The sequence below is a fragment of the Salvelinus fontinalis genome, chromosome 12 (assembly GCF_029448725.1).
Source record: "Salvelinus fontinalis isolate EN_2023a chromosome 12, ASM2944872v1, whole genome shotgun sequence".
NCBI classification, from domain to species: Eukaryota; Metazoa; Chordata; class Actinopteri; order Salmoniformes; family Salmonidae; genus Salvelinus; species Salvelinus fontinalis.
Window position 1 is genome coordinate 8,100,010 of NC_074676.1, and position 14,923 is coordinate 8,114,932.

A 14,923-nucleotide genomic window follows, 5' to 3' on the forward strand; every position below is an offset into this window, starting at 1 on the left:
ATGCAGCTATTGGAATAGCGCATTTTCACTTGCTGTCCACTGGTTTCAAAAACAATGATTGATTGGCAGCTTCATCTTCTTAAATTAAACCATTATTGGTTTCAAATACACGTTTAGATTTGTGAACAGCCACCCAGAACAACCACAATCTGCATGTGATTCACATCAATGCGCTATGTAGATATCAATAATAAGTGATATCCATATCGCCATAGACTACACCACTGCTGTCATCCTTACCTCCAAGCGTTTATTCAAGTTGGATCATCTTTGGACGCCGACAGCAGTTGCACCATTGGAAGACATAGCCTACAAAAGCCTATTCCTGCGCTTTCCCACGATCGATCAAACACATTTGGTGTGTCATGATAGTGGTCTATGACTTGTGGTCAGACTCGCTCAGGTGGAGCAAATTTAAACTTGCAAATTTTTTCAATGCTGATTTGAATGTCTTATGAGAAAACAGTGTGTCAAAGATTTTTTTCCGCAAACATCCTTTCTGAATGTAAAAGTAATCCTTGAACTAGTTTTTCAAAAGTATCTAATCTGATTACAATATTTTTTGCTCGTAACGTAACGGATTACAGTTACAGTTTTTTTGTGATCCCTCACTCCCCAACCCTGCCTACCGACGAACAATAAACAAAAACTCAAAATAAGAATTATTCTATAAGCTTCTCGTTCACCATAGAGGGTTTATTGGAGCTGTCATTTGTGACTGTGATTTATAAAAGTGTGCTTCAAACAATGTACATTTGTGATTGCAAGGCATAGAAATAAAGTTAATTCTTGATCTAGATCTAGTCCTTTTGCGGCTGTAACTAGACCTTGTTTTAAGGTATCAAGAATTAATCTTATTTCTATGCCTAGCAATCACAAATGTACAATGTTTTAAGCACACTTTTATAGATCTATGGTGAACGAGAGGCTTGTATAATCCTGATTCTTTCAAGTTTTTTGTTTATCGTTGGCCGTCAGGGGGCTGCGGGTGCTGTGAACGACTCCTGGCGGAAGGTTTGACTGCCGCGAGGGAGATTAGCACAATGCCGTTTGCAAGCTGCAGAAGGCCCCCAAACGATTAGTTCTCAAATTCAAGCTTGTTGAGCAGAGGCAGGCTGAATGTCCATCGATAACATTCAATAATCTATTAATTGCATTCATTCTGACACCATGTGATCAATTTTCAGTTCCCAACATATCGATTTTCTTTTCGATGTTGCATGCAGCATGATCTATTTTCCTGCACGCACATACTCTATGATACACAGTTGGTACATACTGTATGATAGACAGCTGGTGCATACTGTATGATAGACAGTTGGTGCATACTGTATGATAGACAGTTGGCGCAGACTGTATGATAGACAGTTGGTACACTGTATTATAGACAGTTGGTGCAGACTGTATGATAGACAGTTGGTACACACTGTATGATAGACAGTTGGCGCAGACTGTATGATAGACAGTTGGTACACTGTATGATAGACAGTTGGCGCAGACTGTATGATAGACAGTTGGCGCAGACTGTATGATAGACAGTTGATGCATACTCTATGATAAACAGTTGGTGCATACTGTATGATAGACAGTTGGTGCATACTGTATGATAGATAGTTGGTGCTTACTGTATGATAGACAGTTGGCGCAGACTGTATGATAGACAGTTGGTGAATACTGTATGATAGACAGTTGGTGAATACTGTATGATAGACAGTTGGTGCACACTGTATGATAGACAGTTGGTGAATACTGTATGATAGACAGTTGGCGCAGACTGTATGATAGACAGTTGGTGAATACTGTATGATAGACAGTTTGTGAATACTGTATGATAGACAGCTGGTGCATACTGTATGATAGATAGTTGGTGCATACTGTATGATAGACAGTTGGTGCATACTGTATGATAGACAGTTGGTGCAGACTGTATGATAGACAGTTGGTACACTCTATGATAGACAGTTGGTGCATACTGTATGATAGACAGTTGGTGCATACTGTATGATAGACAGTTGGTACACTGTATGATAGACAGTTGGTGCATACTGTATGATAGACAGTTGGTACACTCTATGATAGACAGTTGGTGCATACTGTATTATAGACAGTTGGTACACTCTATGATAGACAGTTGGTACACTGTATGATAGACAGTTGGCGCAGACTGTATGATAGACAGTTGGCGCAGACTGTATGATAGACAGTTGATGCATACTCTATGATAAACAGTTGGTGCATACTGTATGATAGACAGTTGGTGCACACTGTATTATAGACAGTTGGTGCATACTGTATGATAGACAGTTGGTGCATACTGTATGATAGACAGTTGGTGCATACTGTATGATAGACAGTTGGTGCATACTGTATGATAGACAGTTGGTGAATACTGTATGATAGACAGTTGGTGCATACTCTATGATAGACAGTTGGTGAATACTGTATGATAGACAGTTGGCACAGACTGTATTATAGACAGTTGGTACACTGTATTATAGACAGTTGGTACACTGTATTATAGACAGTTGGTACACTGTATTATAGACAGTTGGCACAGACTGTATTATAGACAGTTGGTACACTGTATTATAGACAGTTGGTACACTCTATGATAGACAGTTGGTGCATACTCTATGATAGACAGTTGGCACAGACTGTATTATAGACAGTTGGTACACTCTATGATAGACAGTTGGTGCATACTGTATGATAGACAGTTGGTGCATACTCTATGATAGACAGTTGGTGAATACTGTATGATAGACAGTTGGCACAGACTGTATTATAGACAGTTGGTACACTGTATTATAGACAGTTGGTACACTCTATGATAGACAGTTGGTGCATACTCTATGATAGACAGTTGGTGAATACTGTAGGATAGACAGTTGGCACAGACTGTATTATAGACAGTTGGTACACTGTATTATAGACAGTTGGTAACCTCTATGATAGACAGTTGGTGCATACTCTATGATAGACAGTTGGCACAGACTGTATTATAGACAGTTGGTACACTGTATTATAGACAGTTGGTACACTGTATTATAGACAGTTGGTACACTGTATTATAGACAGTTGGTACACTGTATTATAGACAGTTGGTACACTGTATTATAGACAGTTGGTGCATACTCTATGATAGACAGTTGGTGCAGACTGTATTATAGACAGTTGGTACACTGTATTATAGACAGTTGGTGCATACTGTATGATAGACAGTTGGTGCAGACTGTATTATAGACAGTTGGTACACTGTATTATAGACAGTTGGTGAATACTGTATTATAGACAGTTGGTACATACTGTATGATAGACAGTTGGTGCATACTCTATGATAGACAGTTGGTGCAGACTGTATTATAGACAGTTGGTGAATACTGTATGATAGACAGTTGGTACACTGTATCATAGACAGTTGGCGCAGACTGTATGATAGACAGTTGGTGAATACTGTATGATAGACAGTTTGTGAATACTGTATGATAGACAGCTGGTGCATACTGTATGATAGATAGTTGGTGCATACTGTATGATAGACAGTTGGTGCATACTGTATGATAGACAGTTGGTGCATACTGTATGATAGACAGTTGGCACACTGTATGATAGACAGTTGGTGCATACTGTATGATAGACAGTTGGCACAGACTGTCTTATAGACAGTTGGTGCATACTGTATTATAGACAGTTGGTGCATACTGTATGATAGACAGTTGGTGCATACTGTATGATAGACAGTTGGTACATACTGTATGATAGACAGTTGGTGCATACTGTATTATAGACAGTTGGTGCATACTGTATGATAGACAGTTGGTGCATACTGTATGATAGACAGTTGGTACATACTGTATGATAGACAGTTGGTGCATACTGTATTATAGACAGTTGGTGCATACTGTATGATAGACAGTTGGTGAATACTGTATTATAGACAGTTGGTACATACTGTATGATAGACAGTTTGTGCATACTGTATGATAGACAGTTGGTACACTGTATGATAGACAGTTGGTGCATACTGTATGATAGACAGTTGGTACACTGTATGATAGACAGTTGGTGCATACTGTATGATAGACAGTTGGTACACTGTATGATAGACAGTTGGTACACTGTATGATAGACAGTTGGTGCATACTGTATGATAGACAGTTGGTACACTCTATGATAGACAGTTGGTGCATACTGTATGATAGACAGTTGGTACACTGTATGATAGACAGTTGGTGCATACTGTATGATAGACAGTTGGTGCATACTGTATGATAGACAGTTGGTGCAGACTGTATGATAGACAGTTGGTACACTCTATGATAGACAGTTGGTGCATACTGTATGATAGACAGTTGGTGCATACTGTATGATAGACTGTTGGTGCATACTGTATGATAGACAGTTGGTGCACACTGTATTATAGACAGTTGGTGCACACTGTATGATAGACAGTTGGTGCATACTGTATGATAGACAGTTGGTGCATACTGTATGATAGACAGTTGGTGCACACTGTATTATAGACAGTTGGTGCATACTGTATGATAGACAGTTGGTGCATACTGTATGATAGACAGTTGGTGCATACTGTATGATAGACAGTTGGTGCATACTGTATGATAGACAGTTGGTGAATACTGTATGATAGACAGTTGGTGCATACTCTATGATAGACAGTTGGTGAATACTGTATGATAGACAGTTGGCACAGACTGTATTATAGACAGTTGGTACACTGTATTATAGACAGTTGGTACACTCTATGATAGACAGTTGGTATACTCTATGATAGACAGTTGGCACAGACTGTATTATAGACAGTTGGTACACTGTATTATAGACAGTTGGCACAGACTGTATTATAGACAGTTGGTACACTGTATTATAGACAGTTGGTACACTCTATGATAGACAGTTGGTGCATACTCTATGATAGACAGTTGGCACAGACTGTATTATAGACAGTTGGTACACTCTATGATAGACAGTTGGTGCATACTGTATGATAGACAGTTGGTGCATACTCTATGATAGACAGTTGGTGAATACTGTATTATAGACAGTTGGCACAGACTGTATTATAGACAGTTGGTACACTGTATTATAGACAGTTGGTACACTCTATGATAGACAGTTGGTGCATACTCTATGATAGACAGTTGGTGAATACTGTATGATAGACAGTTGGCACAGACTGTATGATAGACAGTTGGTACACTGTATTATAGACAGTTGGTACACTCTATGATAGACAGTTGGTGCATACTCTATGATAGACAGTTGGCACAGACTGTATTATAGACAGTTGGTACACTGTATTATAGACAGTTGGCGCAGACTGTATGATAGACAGTTGGTGAATACTGTATGATAGACAGTTTGTGAATACTGTATGATAGACAGCTGGTGCATGCTGTATGATAGATAGTTGGTGCATACTGTATGATAGACAGTTGGTGCATACTGTATGATAGACAGTTGGTGCATACTGTATGATAGACAGTTGGTACACTGTATGATAGACAGTTGGTGCATACTGTATGATAGACAGTTGGCACAGACTGTATTATAGACAGTTGGTGCATACTGTATTATAGACAGTTGGTGCATACTGTATGATAGACAGTTGGTGCATACTGTATGATAGACAGTTGGTACATACTGTATGATAGACAGTTGGTACACTGTATTATAGACAGTTGGTGAATACTGTATTATAGACAGTTGGTACATAGTATTATAGACAGTTGGTACACTCTATGATAGACAGTTGGTATACTCTATGATAGACAGTTGGCACAGACTGTATTATAGACAGTTGGTACACTGTATTATAGACAGTTGGTACACTGTATTATAGACAGTTGGTACACTGTATTATAGACAGTTTGCACAGACTGTATTATAGACAGTTGGTACACTGTATTATAGACAGTTGGTACACTCTATGATAGACAGTTGGTGCATACTCTATGATAGACAGTTGGCACAGACTGTATTATAGACAGTTGGTACACTCTATGATAGACAGTTGGTGCATACTGTATGATAGACAGTTGGTGCATACTCTATGATAGACAGTTGGTGAATACTGTATGATAGACAGTTGGCACAGACTGTATTATAGACAGTTGGTACACTGTATTATAGACAGTTGGTACACTCTATGATAGACAGTTGGTGCATACTCTATGATAGACAGTTGGTGAATACTGTATGATAGACAGTTGGCACAGACTGTATTATAGACAGTTGGTACACTGTATTATAGACAGTTGGTACACTCTATGATAGACAGTTGGTGCATACTCTATGATAGACAGTTGGCACAGACTGTATTATAGACAGTTGGTACACTGTATTATAGACAGTTGGTACACTGTATTATAGACAGTTGGTACACTGTATTATAGACAGTTGGTACACTGTATTATAGACAGTTGGTACACTGTATTATAGACAGTTGGTGCATACTCTATGATAGACAGTTGGTGCAGACTGTATTATAGACAGTTGGTACACTGTATTATAGACAGTTGGTACACTGTATTATAGACAGTTGGTACACTGTATTATAGACAGTTGGTACACTGTATTATAGACAGTTGGTGCATACTCTATGATAGACAGTTGGTGCAGACTGTATTATAGACAGTTGGTGAATACTGTATGATAGACAGTTGGTACACTGTATTATAGACAGTTGGTGCAGACTGTATGATAGACAGTTGGTGAATACTGTATGATAGACAGTTTGTGAATACTGTATGATAGACAGCTGGTGCATACTGTATGATAGATAGTTGGTGCATACTGTATGATAGACAGTTGGTGCATACTGTATGATAGACAGTTGGTGCATACTGTATGATAGACAGTTGGTACACTGTATGATAGACAGTTGGTGCATACTGTATGATAGACAGTTGGCACAGACTGTATTATAGACAGTTGGTGCATACTGTATTATAGACAGTTGGTGCATACTGTATGATAGACAGTTGGTGCATACTGTATGATAGACAGTTGGTACATGCTGTATGATAGACAGTTGGTGCATACTGTATTATAGACAGTTGGTGCATACTGTATGATAGACAGTTGGTGCATACTGTATGATAGACAGTTGGTACATACTGTATGATAGACAGTTGGTGCATACTGTATGATAGACAGTTGGTGCATACTGTATGATAGACAGTTGGTGAATACTGTATTATAGACAGTTGGTACACTGTATTATAGACAGTTGGTACACTCTATGATAGACAGTTGGTGCATACTCTATGATAGACAGTTGGTGAATACTGTATGATAGACAGTTGGCACAGACTGTATTATAGACAGTTGGTACACTGTATTATAGACAGTTGGTGCATACTGTATGATAGACAGTTGGCACAGACTGTATTATAGACAGTTGGTACACTGTATTATAGACAGTTGGTACACTCTATGATAGACAGTTGGTGCATACTCTATGATAGACAGTTGGCACAGACTGTATTATAGACAGTTGGTACACTGTATTATAGACAGTTGGTACACTGTATTATAGACAGTTGGTATACTGTATTATAGACAGTTGGTACACTGTATTATAGACAGTTGGTACACTGTATTATAGACAGTTGGTGCATACTCTATGATAGACAGTTGGTGCAGACTGTATTATAGACAGTTGGTACACTGTATTATAGACAGTTGGTGAATACTGTATTATAGACAGTTGGTACATACTGTATGATAGACAGTTGGTGCATACTCTATGATAGACAGTTGGTGCAGACTGTATTATAGACAGTTGGTGAATACTGTATGATAGACAGTTGGTACACTGTATTATAGACAGTTGGCGCAGACTGTATGATAGACAGTTGGTGAATACTGTATGATAGACAGTTTGTGAATACTGTATGATAGACAGCTGGTGCATACTGTATGATAGATAGTTGGTGCATACTGTATGATAGACAGTTGGTGCATACTGTATGATAGACAGTTGGTGCATACTGTATGATAGACAGTTGGTACACTGTATGATAGACAGTTGGTGCATACTGTATGATAGACAGTTGGCACAGACTGTATTATAGACAGTTGGTGCATACTGTATTATAGACAGTTGGTGCATACTGTATGATAGACAGTTGGTGCATACTGTATGATAGACAGTTGGTACATACTGTATGATAGACAGTTGGTACACTGTATTATAGACAGTTGGTGAATACTGTATTATAGACAGTTGGTACATAGTATTATAGACAGTTTGTACACTCTATGATAGACAGTTGGTATACTCTATGATAGACAGTTGGCACAGACTGTATTATAGACAGTTGGTACACTGTATTATAGACAGTTGGTACACTGTATTATAGACAGTTGGTACACTGTATTATAGACAGTTGGCACAGACTGTATTATAGACAGTTGGTACACTGTATTATAGACAGTTGGTACACTCTATGATAGACAGTTAGTGCATACTCTATGATAGACAGTTGGCACAGACTGTATTATAGACAGTTGGTACACTCTATGATAGACAGTTGGTGCATACTGTATGATAGACAGTTGGTGCATACTCTATGATAGACAGTTGGTGAATACTGTATGATAGACAGTTGGCACAGACTGTATTATAGACAGTTGGTACACTGTATTATAGACAGTTGGTACACTCTATGATAGACAGTTGGTGCATACTCTATGATAGACAGTTGGTGAATACTGTATGATAGACAGTTGGCACAGACTGTATTATAGACAGTTGGTACACTGTATTATAGACAGTTGGTACACTCTATGATAGACAGTTGGTGCATACTCTATGATAGACAGTTGGCACAGACTGTATTATAGACAGTTGGTACACTGTATTATAGACAGTTGGTACACTGTATTATAGACAGTTGGTACACTGTATTATAGACAGTTGGTACACTGTATTATAGACAGTTGGTACACTGTATTATAGACAGTTGGTGCATACTCTATGATAGACAGTTGGTGCAGACTGTATTATAGACAGTTGGTACACTGTATTATAGACAGTTGGTGAATACTGTATTATAGACAGTTGGTACATACTGTATGATAGACAGTTGGTGCATACTCTATGATAGACAGTTGGTGCAGACTGTATTATAGACAGTTGGTGAATACTGTATGATAGACAGTTGGTACACTGTATTATAGACAGTTTGCGCAGACTGTATGATAGACAGTTGGTGAATACTGTATGATAGACAGTTTGTGAATACTGTATGATAGACAGCTGGTGCATACTGTATGATAGATAGTTGGTGCATACTGTATGATAGACAGTTGGTGCATACTGTATGATAGACAGTTGGTGCATACTGTATGATAGACAGTTGGTACACTGTATGATAGACAGTTGGTGCATACTGTATGATAGACAGTTGGCACAGACTGTATTATAGACAGTTGGTGCATACTGTATTATAGACAGTTGGTGCATACTGTATGATAGACAGTTGGTGCATACTGTATGATAGACAGTTGGTACATACTGTATGATAGACAGTTGGTGCATACTGTATTATAGACAGTTGGTGCATACTGTATGATAGACAGTTGGTGCATACTGTATGATAGACAGTTGGTACATACTGTATGATAGACAGTTGGTGCATACTGTATTATAGACAGTTGGTGCATACTGTATGATAGACAGTTGGTGAATACTGTATTATAGACAGTTGGTGCATACTGTATGATAGACAGTTGGTGCATACTGTATGATAGACAGTTGGTACATACTGTATGATAGACAGTTGGTGCATACTGTATGATAGACAGTTGGTGCATACTGTATTATAGACAGTTGGTGCATACTGTATTATAGACAGTTGGTGCATACTGTATTATAGACAGTTGGTGGTCGGAACGCATATTTATCCTGCTGTTTTCATTGCGGCCAGCAATGTTCAAACAAACTACTAAAATGAACAAATCACTCGGAAAAAAGAAACATGACTATCAAGTCAGTAAAAAGAGCTGTTCAAAAAGAACAAATTGTTTGCCAACTGCACATCACTAATGTCAGCTAAGGAAATGATGAATCCATCTTCATTGTCTGATTAAACATATAATATTATATTTCATGATGTGGAGTCCAGCTGCAAACGATAGTACAGTATCCTCTATGTGTATGTTTATCTCGCAATATGTTTGTTGACCTCTAAATTAGCTGAGGTGAGGTAAAGTTTACATTATGGCCAAGAACAGCAGAACGTAGAACTGTGAATAAGCATCTAAACTGCAATTGTATCACTTTTATTTTTGCCCTTCATGACCGGTTAACTCTTAAAGGGGAACTCCAACCACAAACACCACTGGGAGATATAGGCTAGGCCTTCTTGCAGAGAAACAGGCTTCAAACCACTACTGTTGAGCAGATTGTCATGAATTGACAATGGCGAATCACACAGGGTTGTCTTTTTTATTTTCTCTTGTTGTTCTCCAATAGAGCTTTGTACACGGATCCAAACCAATAACTCATTGATAGTATTGCAGCAGCAGACAGCCCAAGCTGCGCTCATCGGACCCACCCATTTGTTCTTCAAATCATAACAGTGAGGGTCACAATATTGATACAGCAAACGTGTTCTGAGTGGTTCAATATGACCAATCGTTTCCTATTTCAGAGTGCTGATGATCCATCTCTGGGATATATGGTGTGGGGATCCGCTGTGTGATGGATGGATGTCATCCTTGATCTGTGGTTGTCTGTAGGTCATGTCATCAGATAACCCCAGACCTTGGTGCGAATACTATTCGAAATCATTTCAAAAACGTTATCGGGGCTTAATTGAGCTTGTCTGGCGCATGGGAACCAATATAACAGTCCAATAAAACAATGTACCAACCCTGCCCATCTGGTACTCCAGGCAGGCTAAAGCATACTCTGTGTGTGTGTGTGTGTGTGTTTTGAAAGTGTGTGTTTTGAATGTGTGTGTGTGTGTGTGTGTGTGTGTGTGTGTGTGTGTGTGTGTGTGTGTGTGTGTGTGTGTGTGTGTGTGTGTGTGTGTGTGTGTGTGTGTGTGTGTGTGTGTGTGTGTGTGTGGTGTGTGTGTGTGTGTGGAGGCTGGATTGTGTTTCTCTGTCTGTCAGGAGTTCTCCTTCAGGAGAACGTTATTCCTCTAACATTGTTAGACTGTCTATTCCTTCCTGTTATGCTTACCTGTCAGACATGTATCCCCTGATCCCCCCCCCCCTGCCCCCTCCAAATGTTTCTAATCACAGTTCATTATCATCATCATAATTATTAAATAATGCAATCAAAATAACATGTATTATATTGTCAACTTAGTCACGTGACAGTATAATTACAATTTGTATTATTTTATTAAATACTCTTTATGAGCTCAGTGCGCTGTCTGCTTATTGAAAATGAACTCAATCTTGTGCTGAGAAGAATAAAATAGTAGGTTCAGAGGTGCCACTTAATTAACAGGATGAGATTGATTTCCATTGTCAAAGTCTTCTGCTCGATGACTGTGAAGGGTGGGTGCACACTGCACATTTCATTTGCATGAACAAAATAACTGATACAGAGCTTGGATGTATTGTAAGGAAATTATGAAATATAATGATAAAATATGTGGGCCACACCATAACCTTGTGAACGAATATTCAAAATACTAATTCTATCTAAGTATAAATGTAAACGTTCCTCGTGACTTAAACCATAGAGCTTAAATCAACAAAACACATGAAGGTAATTAGTATAATTGCCAAATCCAACACCAAATGGCCACGGGTCCATCCACCCGGGAGGGAACATTGACTTGAATGGGAATGCCCATTTGATCCATTTTAATCTATGGGCTACACAAGAGGGAAAAGCAATCACCACTAGAGGAAGAGGGTGGTTGGATTCCAGGGAAAAGCAATCAACACCCAATACAAAAAAACCTGATGAAGCATGGGATAGGTGTAGGGATGTGTTTTTTTTTTTTACCCAGAATTGTCTCGTTTCAGGAGACATCCTAATCACACCTAGTTGAACGTCCATGTGTGTGTGTGCCTATGCATGCCTGTGTGTGTGTGTGTTTGTGGACACCTGATTTGTAAAGCTAGTCACACCTGCTGAGTATTCTTTGAGTGTGCGCCAGAGAGACAGATGTGCTCTACCTGGCCTCTTGGGAACAAGAAGCCCACGGTCAGCAGCACGTTCTTCAAGGTTCCTGGATAGTAAACACACACACCCACCCACACGGACACATTCTGTATTACTAACAATATTCACTCTTGGCTCTAACCACCTCTTTTCTCTGCAGACTCAACTCTCACTGCATCCAACACCAATCTGTGAAAGTACTCACAGTATTCACACTGCCAATTTGCTTGTCGCAAATAAATAATTGCCTCTCTAGATTGTGTTTTAATTGGGCATCTCTAGTCTATTTGACCACAACCTTACTGTACGCTTTGTTTTTACAAATGACTCTCCTGATCTATTTTCACAAACCAATGGTCTTTTTACAGTCTGTTGCCTCTGGTCATATCTGGTGTAATTCCCTGCACTCGTTTGCAATCTGAATACACAGCCTTATTCATTTGCTGTTACCTATTACGTATTCATTGTGACTAGCCTATTTGCTTTTCTGCTGTTGCCATGTCTTTTTAAAAACTATGTGCCGCAAATAATGTAACTATTACTCTCTCCCCGCCACAGGTTCCCGTGGCAGGACCGAGGCTGAGCAGGTATGCTCTTGGGGGAGTGTAATTGTACCAGTAGGCTACTGGAGGCTCTGTGTGGCAGGAGGAGGGTGATGGTGTCGATCATGAAGCTTCCCTGCTCCTTCTACTGCTCCCTCTGGTTCCTCCTGCTCTTGGGGGCCGGGTCTTTACTCCTCCTCGTACACCTCCAGGACCTCTCAGACGTGCTCCAACAGCAGACCCCAGGTAAGTGAGTGGGGATGTAGGTGAAGGTGTGTATGTGTGTGTGCGTGTGTTTGTTAGTTTGTTTATTGGTATAGGCAGTAATGAAAGAGAGCATGGTAGAGACAGATACAAGTAGACATAGACAGGTATAGGATGTGTAATGCGGGTGTTGGTGTGTCTCCACATAGCTTTACTGATCTCAGATTAGATCATGCCTTTAGAGTTGAGTTGTTTTTTGTGTCACAAACAATCAACACAGGGGAAAAAAGATGGGTGTGCATACAAACTGAAACAGAAAATACATTGTGAAGCATGTTTGGTATCATAAATGTCCAGTAAATAATAGCTTCTGGCCAATAGGAATACCGTTGTCGGAGCGATCATGATAGACAAGCTATTTCAAATTTCATCAGTTTTGTGCTCTACTATATTGCTGTGCTGTACTATGTCTATTCCCTGCTGTGTAATCACAAGTGGATGCTATGATCTCTGTGGCAAAAGCGTCTCTAGTAATAACAGCCACTTACTGGGAGCCAGCTGAGGTTTCTGGGGCTGATTTGTTCTTCTGTCTGATACAGATGGGTGACGTAGAACCCAGACAGAGTCGGAGTGGATATACAGTTGAAGTCGGAAGTTTATATACATTTAGGTTGGAGTCATTAAAACTCGTTTTTCAACCACTCCACAAATTTCTTGTTAACAAACTAAAGTTTTGGCAAGTCGGTGAGGACATCTACTTTGTGCATGACACAAGTAATTTTTCCAACAATTGTTTACAGACAGATTATTTCACTTATAATTGGTCGCAAATGGGTCTTCCAAATGGACAATGACCCCAAGCATACTTCCAAAGTTGTGGCAAAATGGCTTTAAGGACAACAAAGTCAAGGTATTGGAGTGGCCATCACAAAGCCCTGACCTCAATCCTATAGAATATTTGTGGGCAGAACTGAAAAAGTGTGTGCGAGCAAGGAGGCCTTACAAACCTGACTCAGTAACACCAGCTCTGTCAGGAGGAATGGGCCAAAATTCACCCAACTTATTGTGAGAAGCTTGGGGAAGGCTACCCGAAACGTTTGACCCAAGTTAAACAATTTAAAGGCAATGCAACCAAATATTAATTGTGTGTATGTCAACTTCTGACCCACTGGGAATGTGATAAAAGAGATTAAAGCTGAAATAAATCATTCTCTCAACTATTATTCTGACATTTCACATTCTTAAAATAAAGTGGTGATCCTAACTGACCTAAGACAGGGAATTTTTACTAGGATTAAATGTCAGGAATTGTGAAAAACTGAGTTTAAATGTATTTGGCTAAGGTGTATGTAAACTTCTGACTTCAACTGTAACTCTCTTTGGTATTGAATCTGGCTCAGTGTGGTTGTGCTTTTGGTATCTTTTTAAGTTACGTGACTTTGCAGTTATCCTCTCATTTGTTGGGATTTGGTGCAGGAATGAAGAGAATTGTCAAGGTTGCTGAGCTGTGAGTTGTGATCAAGCGCACTTTATTTGGCAGAAGCACAAAAGACAGATGCAACTGCGTCCAAAATCCTCCAGCCACAGGTAAAAGAACATAAGCGTGAAAACACTCACAAATATACAAATGTATGACAAATACATACAACGAGTCAAAATACGATACCCGGGGGAAAAACCAGTCTGGCGCATCACACAAAACACGTAACAAAACAATTTCACACAAAGACATGGGGGGGGACAGAGGAATAAATACATGCAGTGTGATTAGGGAATGTAAACCAGGTGTGCAGGGAACAAGACAAAACAAATGGAACAATGAAAAATGGAGCGGCGATGGCTAGAAAGCCGGTGACATCGACCGCCAAACGCCGCCCGAACAAGGAGAGGAGCCGACTTCGACGGAAGTCGTGACAAGAATATGTTCGAAATACATGTTCTTTTTAGGCTAAACCCATTCTAGACGTTTTTTATTGAACGCAGCTTGTTATTATTGCAGTTGTTAAGATGGCACACCTCGTTT

The 14,923-nt window shown here is 39.4% G+C and overlaps 1 protein-coding gene across 1 annotated transcript in view; it reads left to right on the plus strand.

Moving 5' to 3' along the window:
• Positions 1–14,923, plus strand: part of LOC129866724 (carbohydrate sulfotransferase 8-like) — an 89,889-nt gene that overhangs the window by 11,779 nt on the left and 63,187 nt on the right. The window contains exon 2 of the mRNA XM_055939559.1: positions 12,713–12,942. Within this exon, the coding sequence (XP_055795534.1) occupies positions 12,744–12,942 (199 nt within the window). The 5' untranslated portion in view covers positions 12,713–12,743. The remainder of the gene's footprint in view (positions 1–12,712; positions 12,943–14,923) is intronic.